General features: G+C 41.0%; 2 protein-coding genes across 3 annotated transcripts in view; both read right to left on the reverse strand.

Annotated features, from left to right (window-relative positions):
- The window catches only part of kcnt1b (potassium sodium-activated channel subfamily T member 1b), a 76,408-nt gene extending 62,268 nt beyond the window's left edge, over nucleotides 1–14,140 (reverse strand). The window contains exons 1-3 of the mRNA XM_079689867.1: nucleotides 14,010–14,140; nucleotides 10,061–10,214; nucleotides 8,835–9,002 (exon numbers count right to left, since the gene is read on the reverse strand). Coding sequence (XP_079545993.1) covers nucleotides 8,835–9,002; nucleotides 10,061–10,214; nucleotides 14,010–14,076 — 389 coding nt within the window. The 5' untranslated portion in view covers nucleotides 14,077–14,140. The remainder of the gene's footprint in view (nucleotides 1–8,834; nucleotides 9,003–10,060; nucleotides 10,215–14,009) is intronic.
- A 1,146-nt stretch (nucleotides 14,141–15,286) lies between these two features.
- LOC307043944 (uncharacterized protein) overlaps nucleotides 15,287–19,047 on the reverse strand; it is a 31,633-nt gene continuing 27,872 nt past the window's right edge. For both annotated transcript variants that reach the window (XM_079688908.1, XM_079688907.1), the window contains exons 7-8: nucleotides 17,636–17,742; nucleotides 15,287–15,425 (exon numbers count right to left, since the gene is read on the reverse strand). In XM_079688908.1, coding sequence (XP_079545034.1) covers nucleotides 15,368–15,425; nucleotides 17,636–17,742 — 165 coding nt within the window. In that variant the 3' untranslated portion in view covers nucleotides 15,287–15,367. The remainder of the gene's footprint in view (nucleotides 15,426–17,635; nucleotides 17,743–19,047) is intronic.

Raw genomic sequence — 19,047 nt, forward strand, 5'->3', positions numbered from 1 at the left:
CGGTATTGCTCAAAAATACATTCATTATATTGTAGAGAAAACAACCAGATTTATCATAGATGGATTTTTTAGTATAGAGAACAAATTAAAACTGGTTAATGTCCTACTCTTTCTGCCTTTAGGAACAGTCTGAAGCTGTTAAGATAATTAAAGTGGTGGGGAGTATCCTGGCCTCTCTTTAAAGCTGCGCTCTCATTAGGAGCGCCTGGGCTTCTTGCTCCGTGCTGCAGATGAGTGTGTCAAGTGCTGTGATAATGCCTCCTCTGTCAAAACATATTAAGGCAGTGAGCTGGCGCTGCTGTGGGCGAGCTGTCTGCCTGAGCACAGCACAACCAGAGAGGAGGAAGAAGTCTAGCCAATGCCACTGGCAGGCGTACACAGAAGAGAGAGTTCACACGCACACACACACACGCGCACACACACAACCACACACAGGGATGCTTTTGCTTTGCACCTGTATTTTTCCCAATGGCTGTTTTGTGCAAAAAGGTTCTACTCCCCATTTACTGGTCATAACCTTATATTCTCTTTCACAAATGAAGAATATTCACTTGTGTAAAATGGGTTTGCTAGAGCCATTCTTTCATCTATTAAAAATAAAACATTATCCTCATTTCAATCTCGTATATGTGCCCTGAAAACATGAGTCCCTTTGTAAGCGTAAGGAAATACTATTGGTGCAGAAATGTGCATTATTTAACTTTGTCCCTTTATAACTTTTATAGGCCACCACATTAAAGACCATATTCAAAATATTCATGAATAAAACAAGCGCTCCCAGCATGACGCTGTGCCAGTAAGTAGCTGTTGTGTTTATAGTTGCATAAAAAAGGCTTTTATTTGCCTGTTCTTGTATATAGATATTTTCTAATTGGACACCGGCCACAGCTTTTAATCTCTGCTTTAGTTATTCATCACAGTGCAGCTTGTCCAGTAATGACCCATCTACCTAAACTGTTTATTTTTTATATATATATACGCACATACATATATATATATATATATATATATATATATATATATATATATATATATATATTGGGAGGGATGAAACCCTCTTTAATGGTCACACATGCAGAGCACACAGCACACAGTGACATTTGTTCTCTGCTTTTAACCCATCCTAGTACCAGGAGTCTGGTACTAGGAGCAGTGGGCAGCTATTGCACAGCGCCCGGGGAGTTTGAATAAAGGCCTACTTACTCAGAATATACCATAAAGCTTTTCATGAATCAGGCGTGCTTACTTGGATCAAATAAACGCAAATGTTGTTGACACATTTTAACATTTGGCTCAATCTTCTGTTGACAGCATGATATATTATGCTAATGTTTTTCAGTGTTACATTTTATGAGTTTTTAATAAAATCTTCTGATCCTTTGATACATTATAAACAAACAATTTATAAAAAAATGTGTTTGTATTGACAAAAGAGTCAATATACCTTTCATTGAGATGAAAAGCTGATAAGCTGTCCATAAAGTGTGTCATGCAGTTTATAAGACCAGAAAAATACAAATTTAAGCTAAATAAAAATATAAGAAACTAAAATCTCTTGTCCTATGTCAACACATTGATATTTTAAATATATTATAAAGTATCCACTGTTAGAATAATACAAAAGTAATGAGCCATCGACAGTTATAGCTCATTTTAGTTATCACAACTGTACCGTCTTAATGCTAATGGATGTATTGACTATAAAAGATATAACAAATAGGCTGCCAAATCAGATACATAATTTACGAATAGGCCCATCTTATAAAGCTTTGTATATATAGCTTACCGTTAATGATATTGACAGCAGGAATAACAGATTGTGTTTGAATGAACACCTATATAATTAATAGTTAGGGTCTAAAAGGAACAGACAGTAGATGTAAGAACAAATAAAACATCACTAAGGCTGCCACACAGTAAATCGTGTTAAGGACAATCCAAATGAAAATAAGAGACATTAATGTTAATAGTTTTTTGGTATTTTAAGCAGATTGTAATTGGGGCAAATAAATATATATATATCTATAGATATATAGATATATATCTATAGATATATAACGGTTTACAAAAGAGTTAGATGTTTTACAATTTAAATGGCGCTTCAGTGTTTAGACCAGGGCTATTCAATTGGCGGCCCGCGGGCCAAATCCGGCCCCGGGGTGATATTTACTGGCCCTTTGAGTATAATGTTGAAAGTCATCTACTTTTTTTAAAGAATTGTTTTTGGGCCAGAGTGGCTTTATTCCAGAGAGGGTGTTACATTGAGAAATAGAGGGAAAGACATTGCCTGAAAACTTTGGCGGGCTCGGGTTTCAAATCCACCTATTAGCTACTGTAGTGACAACTCCTGTCATTTATTGCATCTCTGCGTGAATGATTAGATAATTTTACCTAAGTCAAATCAAATTAAATGATGTTGATGGTTGAATTAGCTTCACATGTAGGCCTACTGAGTTCTGAACTTGCCATTTAGATCTATAAAGGCCTTGGGGCTATGTTGTTTGATTTAATTAAACACAATATATGCACTCTACTATTTACTGTATCTGAAGCTCTTAATATGATTGCTCATATTTCAAGCCATCTTTTTCCCGGCCCCTTGCTTTGGATCATGTTCATCAAGCAGCCCCATTCCAAACTAATTAAAGAGCCCTGGTTTAGAGCATGCAAATTTAATTAGATCTCTGAGAATGGGCGGGGGGGATTGTGTGACACCTGACTAATCCTCTGTGTGACGCTGCAGGTCTCAACACTCACCCACGCCGGTGGAACTCCCCTCCACGGTGCCGACAACCTCATCCCTGTGCCTCCATCATCACAGCTGCCTATTGAAGTCTGACAAGCCAACTCCACAAATGCTAATTAAGTTGCTCAGACAAACCATGGGGGCTAACCAGGCAAGTGCGCCAGAGATGTCTAGGCACAAAGATGCAGAGACCCAGAAGAGATGAACACATTTCAAAGGGTAAAAAAGACATTTCTGCTCTCTGAGTTGCACCCCTCTGATAATTCTCTCTTAGCAGCCTACCTTTAATTGTCCCAATGTCCCATTTGAGATATCCCTCTGAGAATATGCATACTGTAATGTAATAAAACGCTTTAGAAGACACACATTTATTTATTTCAGCTTAAACACGCTGTGTTCATTTTACTAATAACTCCGCTGTGTTAAAACACAAATGAATTATCCTAATCGAGTTTTCAGGGATGCCTCGGGTCTGCCTCGGGTCTGCCTCAGTTTCACTGTGTTCACATTCCATTTCCTGCTCGCTGGCTGCACAAATCCTTAGAAAAACTACCCCCGGAAAATGTGACAAAACAGGCGGGAGGTTGACAACATGTTGGAGGCCTCTGCTTCACTGTTATAACAATGGTAATTCTTAAAACGACACGCAGCCACTGTGCTGCTGATGAGAAGTCTAGCGGCACTCAACTGTCGCCCACCCACTCTGTGCTGATGGCGGTGACTAATGCCACCTATGGTCCAAATTGCAAGCTGGAGTTTCAGAGCGGATGTCACCAGCAACAACACTCAGCCTTTCAAGCACGTCAGACTTTCCATCGACATAACGTTAGGAAACTTTAAGGTCCAACGCATTAACCTTTGTCCGACACGTAGATGCGAGTCCATGCAATTTTTCCGAAGGGCATCACCCCTCTGCATCCTCTCCTTAACCTTCGCCTGACACATCCCAGGACCTCAGACTCAGCAATAAAACAGAAAGCTAATTAGCAAACTATAAGGGAAATTAATCATGGGCCAAAATTGGAATTCACATCCAGTTTCATAAATATGGACTTGGGGATGTGTGTGAAGTTATTATCACACGTTATATTCTAAATTATTAAAGCTAACGTAGGATAGGTGTTTCTTTCAATCCAATGATGAATCTAATTGATCCAATATTTTCCTAATTAGCTTGAGTTGAGATGAAATGTCGCTTGTGGAATGAAACCTGTATAACCGATAGCACACAAACCTACTGACATGTTTCTAAAATGAGCAGTATTTTGGCTCTGAGCATAGAGGGTCTCCAGTGTAAACATAGCCTCAGTCCTCCGTGACCTAATGGATCTAATCATCCCCATCATCTTCCTCATATCAGTGTCAATCACCACTCATCTGAATCCTTCACTTTCTTCTATCTGTCATCTCCTCCATCGTCCTCTTCCCCTTCCTCTGGGACTGTGTGCTCCTTCTGCCCCCCCCATTTGTCTTTGTCCTCCATCTTATCATCAGCCTCATAAACTCAGATGGAAAATCGTTGAAGCGCCAAATCCCAGCAGTCGGTTCTGCTGCAGAATCCTCGTACACAAACAGCTGCAGCATCAGTGTACAATTGTTGTGTCTGTTTACCACTTAGAGTTTCTGTGATATGTGCCTGGACGGAAAACCCTTCTTTTTTTTTTATTTTTTAAAGGAGCCATCAGAGAGATACAACTGCTCTCCTCATATCAAAATATAGAATAGTTTTGATAAATCAGAAGCACATTGTGTAGGAAGCACATGTTGCTGAAGAAAACTCACTAACGTTGGTTCTAAAAACGAATCCAAATCAAAATCCACTGATTAAAAGATCAAGTTATTGAACATTTTACTAAGCTACAAACCAGGCCTCTGCTGTTCTGCTGAAAAGCTGTCATATTAGAGATAAAACATTTTCGCGGCAACACAAGTGAATGATCTGTGACTGGGACTAGCTGTTGCCTGACAGCAGAACGTGCGTCAGTGTCGGGTCACCATGCCAAGAGCCACTATTTGACTCACGACGAGGTGTTACAGTTGAACCAGTGACCAATCAACACTCTTCACTCTGTCCACATTACTCCCATCGGAATCCTGCCTTGATTAGAGGAATAAAACAAGATTAGAGACACAGAGGATAAGATAGATGGAACCAATTCTCTTCTCTGCTGCTCTGCTTCCATCCCTGTCGGCGTGTATAAAAGTGTCATGGTGGCTTGTTTCTATTTCTGACGATAAGGCTAGCCCCCTCCGCTGGCTGACAGACAGAGAGATAAACCCACGTACACACATTGATGTATAATCAGACACTCAGGTGTGCACACCGGTGTCCATATACATGAACACCTGTACAGACAATACACACAAACCAATCGCTCGTCAGACTTCATGACTTCAGTGTGATTGCTCCTCTTCAGCACCCACACAGCGAAGCCATAATTATGGCCCTCTTACACCCAACCCTGAAGATAATCTCTCTCTCACACACACACACACACACACACACACACACACACACACACACACACACACACACACACACACACACACACACACACACACACACACACACACACACACACACACACACACACACACACACACACACACACACACACACACACACACACACACACACACACACACACACACACACACACACACACACACACACACACACACACACACACACACACACACACACACACACACACACACACACACACACACAGAAGGGATTACTGCATTAATACTCTTGGATTGGCAGAAATAAAAAAAACACACAAGTAGTGCATTCTTCTGTTGTGTGTTTCTCTCCTAACCTTGGTCTGAATTTGTTGAGATTGTCAGACATTAACAGGAAACATATAATGCCTGGTTTCCCAAACAAAGGGTCTGCTTTAAATGTTCAGCAATACACAATTGTTTCCATACTGACGTTCTGAAAATACCCGTCCTCAACCTCCTTCTGAAAGGCTACGTTTCAGAACTCTTGAGGCCGTCTCCCTTCAAGTCCAGTCCGCTCTGAAAGTACTTGTGTAGAGTGTTACATTTCTTCAACTTGCAAAGAAATATGACTCTTCAGTTAAACTGCTCATAACTTGCAACCTGTAATGGAAGCTACTTTCTCTAGAAAAGAAAAGTCCGTAAACACTACACCATTGTTGCAGCCCTACTTTAAGGATATGTGGGATTTTGAAGTACCTACATTTCATTTCCTTCATTAACCATTCCTATGCGGTCATTCATATCTTCAGACAATTAGTCAAAGATTCATTGTATTACAGTACTACTATACAATATATAACATGTCAGAGGACTTTATGCATCACCGGCTCCTTTTTGGAAGTAAAAACTGCTTTAATATTTCGTTTTTGTTAAGCGCATCCTTATTTCTTTAGTGCATTGACACTAGTAATGTTACTTTTATTTGATATGCGTTTTTCTACAAGCTGTTTGAGCATAACCGCTCTTGTAACTCCCTAGCGGGCTCCCTTCTAGCGATGTTATTATGTTCGGTGAGTTATCACTGCCTGAGTATTTCCTTCCACTGCCTTTCCCTCTCATAGCCCACCATGATAGATGCAATGAAACAGATGCAAAAGGCTATCAGGGCACGGAGAGGAACAGGGACACGGGGGGGGGGGGGCTCTGACTCTCCCTCAGGGGGTTCATTTGCTTCGTGGCTTTACACTCGACAAGGCATCAGCACAGGAAATAATCAACATCACAAAGAAGAAGCATGAGGAAGATCATCAACCGAGAAATAGAGCATCACCAAATGCCCGCGGCGTGGTCTGCCTCCGTTTCCACTCCAGAGATCGGAAACAATTATAGAACAGCGCCATAAAACACAATCAATAACAATGCTTTATCTTCTTTTGCATCTTCATTCATTTCCTAACACGCACTGTGCAGAGGTGTGCAGAAGCTGCAGTTTACAGCTGTTATTTGTTTTGAAGCAACAAAGACTGTATCTGTGTATTACTCAATAGCTGTTTGACAAGACTGAGCATAAGCACACACACAATGTACAAACACATGTCATGTACACACTGAGGCAAACAAGTGTTGGTAGCCCAGCAACACACCCTAATTACCCTTTGCAATTGAATAGTGATCAACAAAACAATTCACAGGGGACTTACTGGACGAAGCACACACGGGAATACAACATGCATTCTGAAGCAGCCTGATAGACACATTCAAACATCTCAAGGTCTTCAAGACGCTGCATGCATGTATACGTATTTTAAAGATGAGGTAAGGTAAAGATAAGGTTCATGTCATTATTATTCAGTGTAATCCATACTGTGAGTCAGAATTGCTTATTTTTTCTTCCTTGGCTTACAGGCATTTGTTATGTCATCACTATTGATAAAACTGGCATGCAGCTAGAAATACAAATTCTATAAGGATCTGTAGTCTGAATACCAAGACATCGCTGAATCCCTTGGGAGCGCACACAGACCAATGTGTGTGGGGGGAATGGTCAAATACTAGACTGCTGCTATAAATGTGAAGACAAAAGAGCTCGCTTTGATATAAAACATACTGACAGCAATTCACTGCAGGAGCTCTGGAGACAGAGGGGGAGCAAACACAGAGATCCAGCGACAGAGAAAGAGCGGATGGTGACAGAAAAACACCAATGTGACAGAACCCTTGGTGCAAAATGAGATTTCATAAGTGATGATATTCACTACCCACTAATCCAAGAGGGAGATCAATAAGGTAATTGCGAAACACAAAAGCCATGGGAGGTGATCCAGTCATGGCGAAACATGGCTGTGGCTGCTACGCACAACAGAGAGCCTGGAGTAAAGAGATAACAAACACGTGGCTTGTGTGTCAGATTCAACCAGCGGTAAAACTATAAAGCAACGATACTGTTACACAGCGGGATAAATGCAATGGTTATCAAGCCATTTCTTTCCTGAATGAGACAACAAGCAAGGTTTGAAAGAGAAGGATGTATACCTAAGTACTGTCAGTTGTGACACCCCTTCAAATGTACACAGGTATATAAAATAAAGAGAACAGTAAGATGTTATGGGAGGTGAGGTTTAAGTGGTCTATATCCTATATAGCGTTAGTTTTATTGTGATGTGGAACTGAAGTTGAAGCTACTGCCTTTCCTTTTGTCTTTCTTCAGTTTATTTAGCAACCTCGACCCTTAAGGCAACAGTCGTGGCTGATCTGAGTTCAGATTGAGAATCTCCTGTCAGCTTTAGATTTAAGGTTACTGACAGAGCAAGAGGATAAAGAACTGCTCTCCGTTTGGTCTTCGGAAGCCCCAGCTGAAGTGATTGCTGATCCTCCAGTGAGATGGCGTCATTTCAGCACCACGGAGAGCTCCGCAGTGCTCGGCCGTGGCTGACGCTCGGCTAAGTCTCCCACTCTTGTCTTGGGCAGCAAAAAGCATCTGTTTGGTTTGCCTTTCAGACGCGGCAATAATGTAGCTCTTAGTAGACTCCCAAACATTTCAGCATGACTAAAGCACCAGTCAAGGGCCAAGGGACGGTTGTTTGATGCTCAATGCGAAGCAAGAGGAACATCTATCTAAAAATAGGCAGACCATATTAACACGACTTGTAATGTTCCTTGCGTCTTCGCTATTTGTTTACAAAACTGCACTAATGCAACAATCAAACAAGGTCAAATCACAGAGACAGAAAAGCAACATCCATTAGTACTCCATATAGTCGACGGTGCATTCAGCCACAAGATGTGTGCAAGTTGCAAGACACTTTCTCAATACAAAACTAAAAACCTCACTCCATTTCTATTTTCATTGCTCCAACCACCTACTCATAAAACAGCTCAATATAAGTCATACCACAACGCTAGCGGGTTGTGATGAGAAGTCATTCTTGGAAATGTGGGGAAACTAACCAAGGTAGAAGGAGATGAACCTGCTGCTCGGAAACACGGATACAGCAGTGTGAAACAACAACACGCAGCACAAAGTTAACTCCAAGTGGAATCAAATAAACAATTGAAAACATAAATGAGTTGTATGGACACACGCCCACACACACAGTCAACTCAAAGCAGTCTCTCATATTTCGTATTACAAGTGCTTTACCTGTCATCGTTCTGAAAGGTCTGGTCCCCCAGCAGTAAGTCCCTGAAGCGATAGCGAGGTGGAAGAGGAGGCACCTCCGTGTCCACTTCCGCCATCTTGAGAGCCGAGATGTCCAGGATCACGCCGGAGTTGCTGCTGTTGTTCATCTGCACGCTCTCAGTGGAGGGCCTGCGAGGGAGAAGGACAGCAGAATCTGCTAAACAACATGTTTTCTGCTATTCCACAGGTAATAAGACTGCTGAACACCTGAGCTCTGTTAAGTGCCTCGATAAACATTCATCTGTTGTAATTTAATTATATATCTAAATAGTTATCACCGTAATAAACCATATTTAATTTAATCTTACGGTACAATAATTTGACATTCTGTTCTTGTATAAATCATAATCTATTTACGTGTATATAGTCTTCTTGCACTATTTTTTTGTTGTATTTTATTATATATGTTGCATCGTTGGAGGAGCTCGGGTCATAAGATGTTCATTGCCATTTCTACACTGTAGCTTATGTGCACATGACATTTAAACCTTTGAACCTTGAAATCTAGAAAAATAATGGAATATCTTAACATAATAAGAAACCTTCGGTTGTTTTGATAAGATAAATATAAGACAATGACTGGGAGGAAGGTTAAATGCTGGAAGTCTAAGGGCAGTTACAGGGTTGTATAATGACAACGCACTGTTGGAAATCACAACAATCAATGTCCGGGGGCTTTATGTGCTACTGAAAGCCTCTGCTTCATTCATCTTGGACAACAACCATCAGTGCAAAGGGAAAAAAAGGGCCCATTTATGTTTTCCATGAATACAGATTTTAAGTGAACATGGCATGCATTACTACACTTGAGTGAAGATTCTAGCCGAACTCGTAAGCTGTTTTCGGTCAACAAAGTTTAAACCTAAAATGTTTTGACAGATGGTTTAAGAAAAAACGTGGACCTGATTCTCTGAGTGGAAACAAGTGTCCACTCAGAGAGTGTCATGTTTTATTTAACAAAATAAAATGAACATATACAAGCGCGTGCATAATTAAAAAAGAAGAACTGACTGTTTGCCACCATCACAGTAGACCACAGATTATGGCAGTGACAAATATGAAAAGACAAACTGCCTACTTCATGATGACAGCATGCGTTTGTGTGTGTAATGCATAAAAGCTGACTGCCTAGTGGTTTTGTGTATGTGTTCCTACAGTGTCACATACAGGGGGATTCGGTAGATTACCTATCATCAGGAGAACTTGATGGTCTCCGTGGAGGGCTTGATGTCCGGCGTGGAGGGCTTGATGTCCGGCGTGGAGGGCTTGATGTCCGGCGAGGAGGGCTTGATGTCCGGCGAGGAGGGCTTGATGTCCGGCGTGGCGGGTTCATGGCTGCCTCTTTTGAATGACGGACAAGAGAAGGGGAGAAAGGGGAACAGTGAGAGAGTTTAAAACACACATATTAAAGATTCAGCACTTCCGCACTTAGCAAGGATGTGATACGATTACATTCACTGCCTGTGTCGCAGCTTAACTCCCCCTAGAGTTCAGCAAGGTCTCTCGAATGTGCTGCTCTTTAAAACGGAGGAAGATTACAGTAACGCTCTTTAATGGTACAGTTAAACATTGTTAATGTGTTCCCTGTCTGACTCATGCCAGAAGAGTGATGTTGTTTCTACGTGTATATTGTAAGTAGCATGTTAGGTGGATTCATCTCGAAAAGAAAATTATTCTTTCCGTTCAGTGTGATTGATTATTTGTCTTTTCCTCAGAAGGATTACAGAAAAACCCCAGTCCAGATTTTCTTTATAACTTTGTGGAAGGGTTAAGCAAGAGCCAAGGACCAACCATTAAATCCTGAAGCAGAATTTTATTTCAGAATGGAAAGACGCATTCTTTTTCACAAAAACGGCCTTGGCAGCAGTCTGCACTGTATATTATAGTATAGGTATTATGTGTGCAACCATGGTGAGGAAGGATTGCCTTATCAAGGTGCTGTTAAACCAATGTTCTGCCCACAAAACAACACAAGGAGAGAAAAATAAATAAAAATAGAACACATTTCTAAAACACCTACAATGTATGTACACGAATGCATTTGCAGTCTGGCTGAAAATGAGGGGCTCATTAATGTGTATATGTTTCTACTTGAGTGATTCAATGTTAGACTTATTTCTAAGATGCTTCAAAATGTCCAATCAAATGATTTGTGTTCCACAGGGAACAATAAGTGGGTAAGGCAGAGCTGTGTGTGTGTGTGTGTGTGTGTGTGTGTGTGTGTGTGTGTGTGTGTGTGTGTGTGTGTGTGTGTGTGTGTGTGTGTGTGTGTGTGTGTGTGTGTGTGTTTGTGTGTGTGTGTGTGTGTGTGGTCATCATAGCACAGTGTGGGCAGAGTTGAGTGGGCTAATAGCTTCCAGACACATGCTCCGCCCTTATTAAGCAGTGAAAGCACAAACCCTCAGAAGCGGAGACAGAGGAAAGAGAGTGGATAGATGATAAATTAGGGTCCTGGTGGGAAAAGGAAAAGATAAGAGAGGAAAACAGGAAATAAAAGAGGTCATCCCAGAAGTATAATGAAACCATTGTCCTCAATGTTTACTTGAATTGAGGGGAAAAGGTTTAGATAAGCCAGGTGACAAGATTGATTTCAAAAGAGTTGATGTCTGGAAGTCCAACAAAATGAGTCTTATCCTCTTAAAAACCTCTGAGGGATGACTTAATGGATGAGGCAAAGTGACCACAACAACAGGGAGGAGAATTGCTCCCGTTAACAGGCTTTCTCCCATAATGGAGAGAAAACTGCAATTGTATAAGAAAGAAAGCAGAGGAAGCATGGGGGGGGGGGTGGGGGGGGGGGACATGCAGGGTAGTATACAATGTGTCTCTAAATTAACAAGGTCCAGTGTGATCAAATCTGACATATAAAAGGTCTGTGAAAATCTGCAGTCTGCTTCATAAATATGTATTGCAGTAGGCCCATGGTGGATGCCCTACTTACTGTATGGCAGCTTAAAGCAGGGACCATCATACACATCTATACATTATGATTTCAAGGTTAAGGTTTTCATCTGAAAAATGTACCCTACAGTATGATTATACAAAAATAAATACATTATTTTGGACAGGGGTTTCTCTTTGTATCATAGTCACCATATGCAAGATAAGTTTGTTGTGACAACATTAAGCTCACACAACAACCTCCATGTGTAAAACAGGCTTACTTTAGCAACTTCACTTGAACACAGCTGATAAACCAAAAACATCTGCATTTAGGTCAAGCATTAGCATTAGGGTGTCAATCAACAGCAAAGCTAGCTACCTTCCGTCTGAGCACCACTGTAACACTAAGGAGTGGGCTATGACATAATATAAGCTATAAAACTAATGAAGCTTAAGGGTTTATTTAAACTTACACACTATTAAGTCAGAGAGGATTTACATAATACTACAGATACCATTCCCCGTCCCATGTTATTGCATATAAACTCAATAATACAAATACATCAAAGCTAAGTAAACTTGTAAGTCACTGTGAGTAAAGTCAGGCTTCCTGAAGGAACATAGGCTAAGTCACATGGGTTAACTTCGTGCTAACTTGTTTTACCTGGCTGTTTTTTCGTATCTGTCCGAGGTCCCATCATCGTAAACATGTGTTAGGTTTAGATAACCTCCCTGCACTGCTCGTGCAGCATTGCCTGTGTGATAGAGGATGTTTCCCATCCAGGCGCCCCTGTGAGAGCTCTGGCATCGTTGAAAATGGTAATTAAAAAGGGGAGGGAAGTCGACTCCAGCAGTCAGAGGGCAGACAAGAGTCCACGGGAGTAGGCTTAAGCTTTCAGTCAAATAAAAGCGATCCACTGTAGGTCCTTTTGGCGACAAAAACACCAATACTTGACAAGCTAGCTTTCTATCGGCACTAAGCTGACTGTGCTGCCGGTTTATTTAGGTTTAAGAGGAAAAAAACTAGTCCCAGTCCTCGTTGCTCATTGGACGACACGCCTTCGAAACAGTAGTAATTAATCGCACACCTGACAGTTCATTTAAATATCAATGCGCGCTCGCAAATCCGTCACCACTGAGAGAGACTTCGTTGTCGCTTAGCAACAACTTTATTTCCTAGTGTTGACGAACTACATTGCTTGGCGGAAGGAGGACAAACTGTTTTTTTTGTGCTATTCTGTCGATTAGCCTATAGACCTGCGTTTCCACGTGACTTTTTTCATCTTTATTAGCTCGAATATAACCTTTTTCAGCCGCTGTTACGTCTCTTAAAATCACAGTAAGTAGGCTACCTCATCTGTGGCTTTCTCCTTCGCTGTGTTGCTGTCATATAACATTGGCTAGTGTATTGAAAATAAGGGCACGCTTTACTCCCTGCTGGTCTCCATGCCCTCCTGTCAGCATCAGCATCCTTTCCTCTCCAGGACAGAGCTGCACTAAGCGGGCTTAGTCCCTCACTAGTGCCTCCCCATCTACACGAGTGGGCTACTTGTGGTATATTCTGTGGAAACTGATGTTTGATGCTGACAGAAAACTTCTCATAAAAAGGCTTTCAGTGAAATGATAAACCTAAGAATAGAAACTGTAATTGTGCATCGTCATGTTTTGCCAATCCCATTTGCTAAATAAAGTCACATTGTCTTTGTTGTGGAGATGCAAGATTGTGGCTTTTTTTGATGGCATTATAAGCATTGTAATAGTTTGAAATGCCAGTTTGGATCTAGTGTAGGCTGTGTGTGTGTGTGTGTGTGTGTGTGTGTGTGTGTGTGTGTGTGTGTGTGTGTGTGTGTGTGTGTGTGTGTGTGTGTGTGTGTGTGTGTGTGTGTGTGTGTGTGTGTGTGTGTGTGTGTGTGTGTTTTCATCAGTCAGAGTCATCTGGTGGTAAGATGTTGAAAGTGCAACTGTACTGCATGTACTTGTGAATGCTATATAACAGTTACATATCATTCAATAGACGCAAGTACATTTTTATTATACAGGCATTAACTTGCCTGTGTAGACTTTTGCAAAAACATTACAATGGAATTATACCACTACAGCCCCCAAAATAACAAGTTATTTATTGATTATTCTTGATATATTCAACATCAATAATAGAGGATATACGCAGTGCATGCAAAGCCCAGGTAACTTATAGTAATCAACAATCACTTTTAGGCAACATCTGTTATGTTTCATTTGTTAAAAACATACCTGCAAGAGCTCTTTCCTCTGCTATTTGTCTCACAATCGTCCCCCTCATATTGAAAAAAATATTCATTCTGTGTTCGCCAAGTGACTATAGGGAGACACCGCTGGGTTGTGTGTCTCTCCGGAAAAGCCGCGTCGCTCTGTGTGCGTTCCTTGTGCTCAGCCTCTCCACATTTCAGCCCATTATTCTCCAGGGGAAAGAGCTCTGAGCGTCATCATTTCAAAGCCCACACAGCCACTTATGCTTTCCCATGCCAACAGACATATCTCACTCATTCGTTTATCTCACTCAGGATCTTCATTCCCACAGATTTCTTTTCCACAACTTGATCCAGCCCATTTTCTTACCAGTTCTGTTGCTGCAGTGCCTTTTGGCAAATGTTTACACACGCTAAATGATGAAATATGATATATGTTTACAGTCAATGCTGAAGCGCTATTTGAAAATATTATAGCAGCACAGATATTCCCAGATGCTAAGTGTACATACAACATATAGAAATATGATGAACATCTACATTTCAAACACAGAATCTTTTTTGTAGCAATTCCAAAAGGCTCATAACACATAAATCACATCATTACTCTGTATCATTATGCTGCTTTACAAGCCCATATTTCTAAAATATTCAGTAGCTTTCTCCACTTCCAAGAGCCAACTGAGTTTTTCACCTTCAAAATATCCCTCACAAAAAATCAAGGCTGAAATTGACTAAAATACTCAATGCTCAAAAGATTGTGTATCCTGTCACTTGAATCCTGCTTTAACCCCAAAAAAGAATCCAATCACCTCCATCTTTCTGGCTCATACATGTTACTTTCTTACATGCAAATCAATATATTTTCAAGTGGTATCTTATTTTGTGAAACACCAGTGATTATTTTTAAACTCTGACACTTTGAACATTGCACTCTGACATTTTTTAAATTGCAAGGCTGATGAATTTGCTGATATATTAAACATCCAGTGCTGGTCTGGCTATTATTATGGTGCAATCTATTTCTAAATCCAATTCTCTGACAAATACATATAACACCTGAAACTTATTTGCTGCTCATTCCTCCTTCTAAAATAGGGTATGTTTTTAAGCTCGACACATAAAAAGACCCATAACTTTAATGAAAATGTCCTAGCCTATAATGTCCTCTAATTTATTACGTGTAGTCATTTTGTACCGGCAGCTGCAGCTTTGGTTAATGCAGCGATGTCTCATTTTAGAGTGAACTCTTCAATTATGCGGCCATTATGCAGCCTTACTTAAACCATATCACAATGTGTCTGTGGAGCCAGGCGTACATCCATTAGGCTATTTCTCTCTAACACCTCTGTCCTGTTCATATAATATGAGCATTGTCGAGTCTCAGCACAGCACAGCCACTCTGCCTCCTGGATGCTTGCTCTTCATGCTTCCAAAGTGTCTAAAAACAGATGGAGAGGAAAACAGTGAGACATTGAAGCACTCAGATTCAGTAAGCAGCCTGAAGGCATATATTACATATAGGAGCCTTACATGAGCTTGGTGCATGAATCACAAAGTGACTTATTTGTCTGGCTGTAACTGCAGACTCTCTGGATATCAAGTATTTTTGTCCAACGCTTGAAATGTCCTAATAATGGTTTCATAATCACAAGAAAATATGTATAGTATTAATTAATGTTACATTTACATTTCAATGAATAGCAGCAATCAGTTTGGATGATTGGACTATTCTCTATTCTCTTCTTCATTATTAAAGGTCCCATGACATGCTTATCTGGTTATTACCCATCCCCTTGTGCAGTGGCGTAACAAGGTTATGATTGGCCACGGTGCAAATATTGTTTTGGGCCCCCCTCCCCATCACCCCAAACATAAGCGCACACTGATGCGCTCACACACGCACGGACATACACAACCACTCAGAAGCGCCACATGTAGGCTATCAACAACAGCCTGCCCTGGCCTCAAACCACCACAGCCTGACAACGGCACAGCAAACTAAGAAGAGGATTACACCTGTTTCCTTGATGTTTGTCTCTGGGGAATGTGCCGGTAGGCCTACATGGACCGGTTGCTATAATATAGCCTTTGATCTTGGTGTCGGGGATCTCAATAGCTCCATATAGCCCCCTATTGGTTGGGGCCCTTGGGGGAACTGTTGGACCACCGCCGGGCACAGCCAAATCCAGCCTCTGCTCCTTGCTGGCTGGAGAAGAAGGTCGCACAGCCACGGCCACGGATACAGCTTCACTTGTGGAGCTAGATGGCAGTGGTGGTCGTTAGCTAGCTCACCAGGCTCTGGGCCCTGGTGCGTTGCACCGGGTGCACCGTTGATAGTTAAGCCACTGCCCTTTTTGTGTTATGTAGCTTTTTTGGGTCACAAACACAAAGTCACTTACCCTCAAAGTACACCCTGTAGCGAGTAAAACATCCAACACAGAAAATACGTGTCTATGCTGCCCCAGAAAGCCTCGTTTGAGATTTTTCTTTTTCCATTTTTTACTTCCTGGGTAAAGTAAAGTAACGGTTATAGTGACGTAACGGCTCCTTACACACACATACTCACTCAGCCTTATCTTTTCTCAACTGCGGCTCCGCGGAATTCCGCACACACACTGAGTTCCACGGTGTCTCGCAGACCCCATGCAGCAACCAGGAAACGACACCAGTAATCCAGCTCACACTGTCCGCTCCTCGAGACTCGAAGGGCGGAGCAGCAAGCCCCGCAACGTCCCGCCAACACGGCACCCAGACCCCACGCAGCATTCTCATCTGTTTGTCATTACTGGTGTCATTTTCTGGTTGCTAACGCCATTGTAACACATAAACACTGATGTTCCGCTGTAACGGTGGTGGACTCATCAGAGTGGGCGAGCTGACCAATCAGAGCACTGTGGGCTCACAAGGGGGGGGGAGTGAATACACATACTATACAGAGATGCTGTATGAAAAACCAATGTGAGTTTGGAACATTGAACAATGTAAATCTGTTCTATTCAACAATGGAATTATGATCAGTAGAAATGGCCATGTCATGGGACCTTTAACACTTGTAGTTATTGTCTTGCATGACTTTGACCAAAGTCAATCAACTTTTTCTGCACGCTATGAATTGATCCTATCAACTGAATATTATCCTATTATACACCGCTCTATTTTTTTTTAAAATACCAGGGAAACTCATTTAATAATTTTTTCAACGTTTTCTTAAAAGAAACACTACCCCCTTTTGCTATAGCATATACACCACACCATAAAACCTAACCTTTACTTGTTATACAAGGTTGTCGTTGTTTGCATGTTTATGACCCATTGTGTAAATGCTTTCATGTCAATTACCATTGTATTGATTACTGTATAGCCAGTATGTCATGGCTGCTATGCAAAAAAGAATAATACAAAACAAAAGCCCAAAAATGTTATCCTAATGCAAAAAATATTGACTGTTAGTCCTGGTACATAAGATACATTGTATTCTTCTGTATTTAGGACTTGATTATCCCTGTGAAGCACAACAACAACAACAACAACAACAACAAATGGGAAAACATTGGAATAATAACTAATGGCTTGGCTCGATTTAAAAAAAGGCCCAGCAGTTAGCAGTAAACAATCTATGGGTTGTCCCAACATAGATGTTCTTCTTACCTCCATGTGTTGGTTACGTGACAGTACACTTCAATTGTTTTCAGATTGGTGACACCATCAGAGCCTCCAACAGCCGTCAAGGCTCCATTGAAAACTACAAGGGACATCTGAGGCACGAAACATAACAGTTAGTGTGAGATGACAAAAATACATACAAAAACGATCAACACATCTTTCAGCCTTGACAGCAACATAGCTCTATGGATATTAATTTCCACATGTTGGTCAAGACCAACATATTTTAGCAACCATTAAATTAATTGCAATGAAATGTTTGTGATCCATTGACTTTTAAACACGTTTTTGATTCAACTATTCTGCAAAAATCTAGATCAATTGGAAAACAATTTTGTGCATTCATGTTGCCCAGAGAATAAGTTTTGTGATGCCTTTTCCTTTATCGTTACAATGACATCAACATTTGCATTTTGTCTGGAATGTCTTGATAATTAAAGGATCGATTGCCATGACATAAGCTACAGACATTTGTGTCTCTCTAAGGATGAATTGCAATAATTGTGAGCCATTCTTTTTTCAAATGGGGCAATCAACGGCTCAAAATTGCTAATCGATCTGTATTTGTTTTATGAGTTTGCGACACTAATTGTATTACTATCGGTTTCATCTTTGTTTGTATTTATTGGCAAAAACATGCTAAACTAAAATGGTGAACATTGTAATAAACATGATGCCTGCCAATCGATCCATGGCATGCCAGAAAAGATTACAATTTAGTTCCCCCAACATTTATTTTGTTCTTGTGTAGAAAATCAAAAGAAAAACATTTACACTGTGGGATCCAAATTACAATTGTAATGGAGCCAGGGATTGGCAAAAGAGAGGGACAAATATATTGAAACAATAATGATCTAATTAGATAATGTTTAACTTCACATTTATAAAAATCTTCTCACACATTGGCCAGCTTCTGATCCCAAATTAAAACATGTTGGCAGCAGAGGTTGCGTTAACCGAATATATTCCGTCTATGACGGATTTTTTTTAACAATGACGGAAAAAATTGAAAGCAGTTATTTTGACGGATTAGAACAAACTCAGAACAGCGCCAAAGTTTCCCCGTAGCAGGGCTCCGGTGTCATGCCGTGTTATGGATGCCCACCAAAAAGGAAATTATATTGTTTCCAGACCTAAGTTTGCCATCATGAAATGGCTGGGAGTTTATGCTTTACGCTGTAAAACATGTCCCCCCCCGTTGACAGTTCATGAACGTGCTTTCCCCCCCCAAAATAATGGATTTTGACAGAAATGTTACGATCCTGCCTCAGTTGGCAGTGCACAAGGCCAAGAAATTCAGTGCAGCCGTCACCAGCTTCAGGCACTTGTCCCTGGTTGTAGATAGCTATGCTTGGAGACTCTTTAATTAAGTCTTTCTTAAGCATGGGATTGGTTAT

This window comes from Notothenia rossii (assembly GCF_949606895.1).
Source record: "Notothenia rossii genome assembly, chromosome: 6".
In the NCBI taxonomy this organism is placed as follows: Eukaryota; Metazoa; Chordata; class Actinopteri; order Perciformes; family Nototheniidae; genus Notothenia; species Notothenia rossii.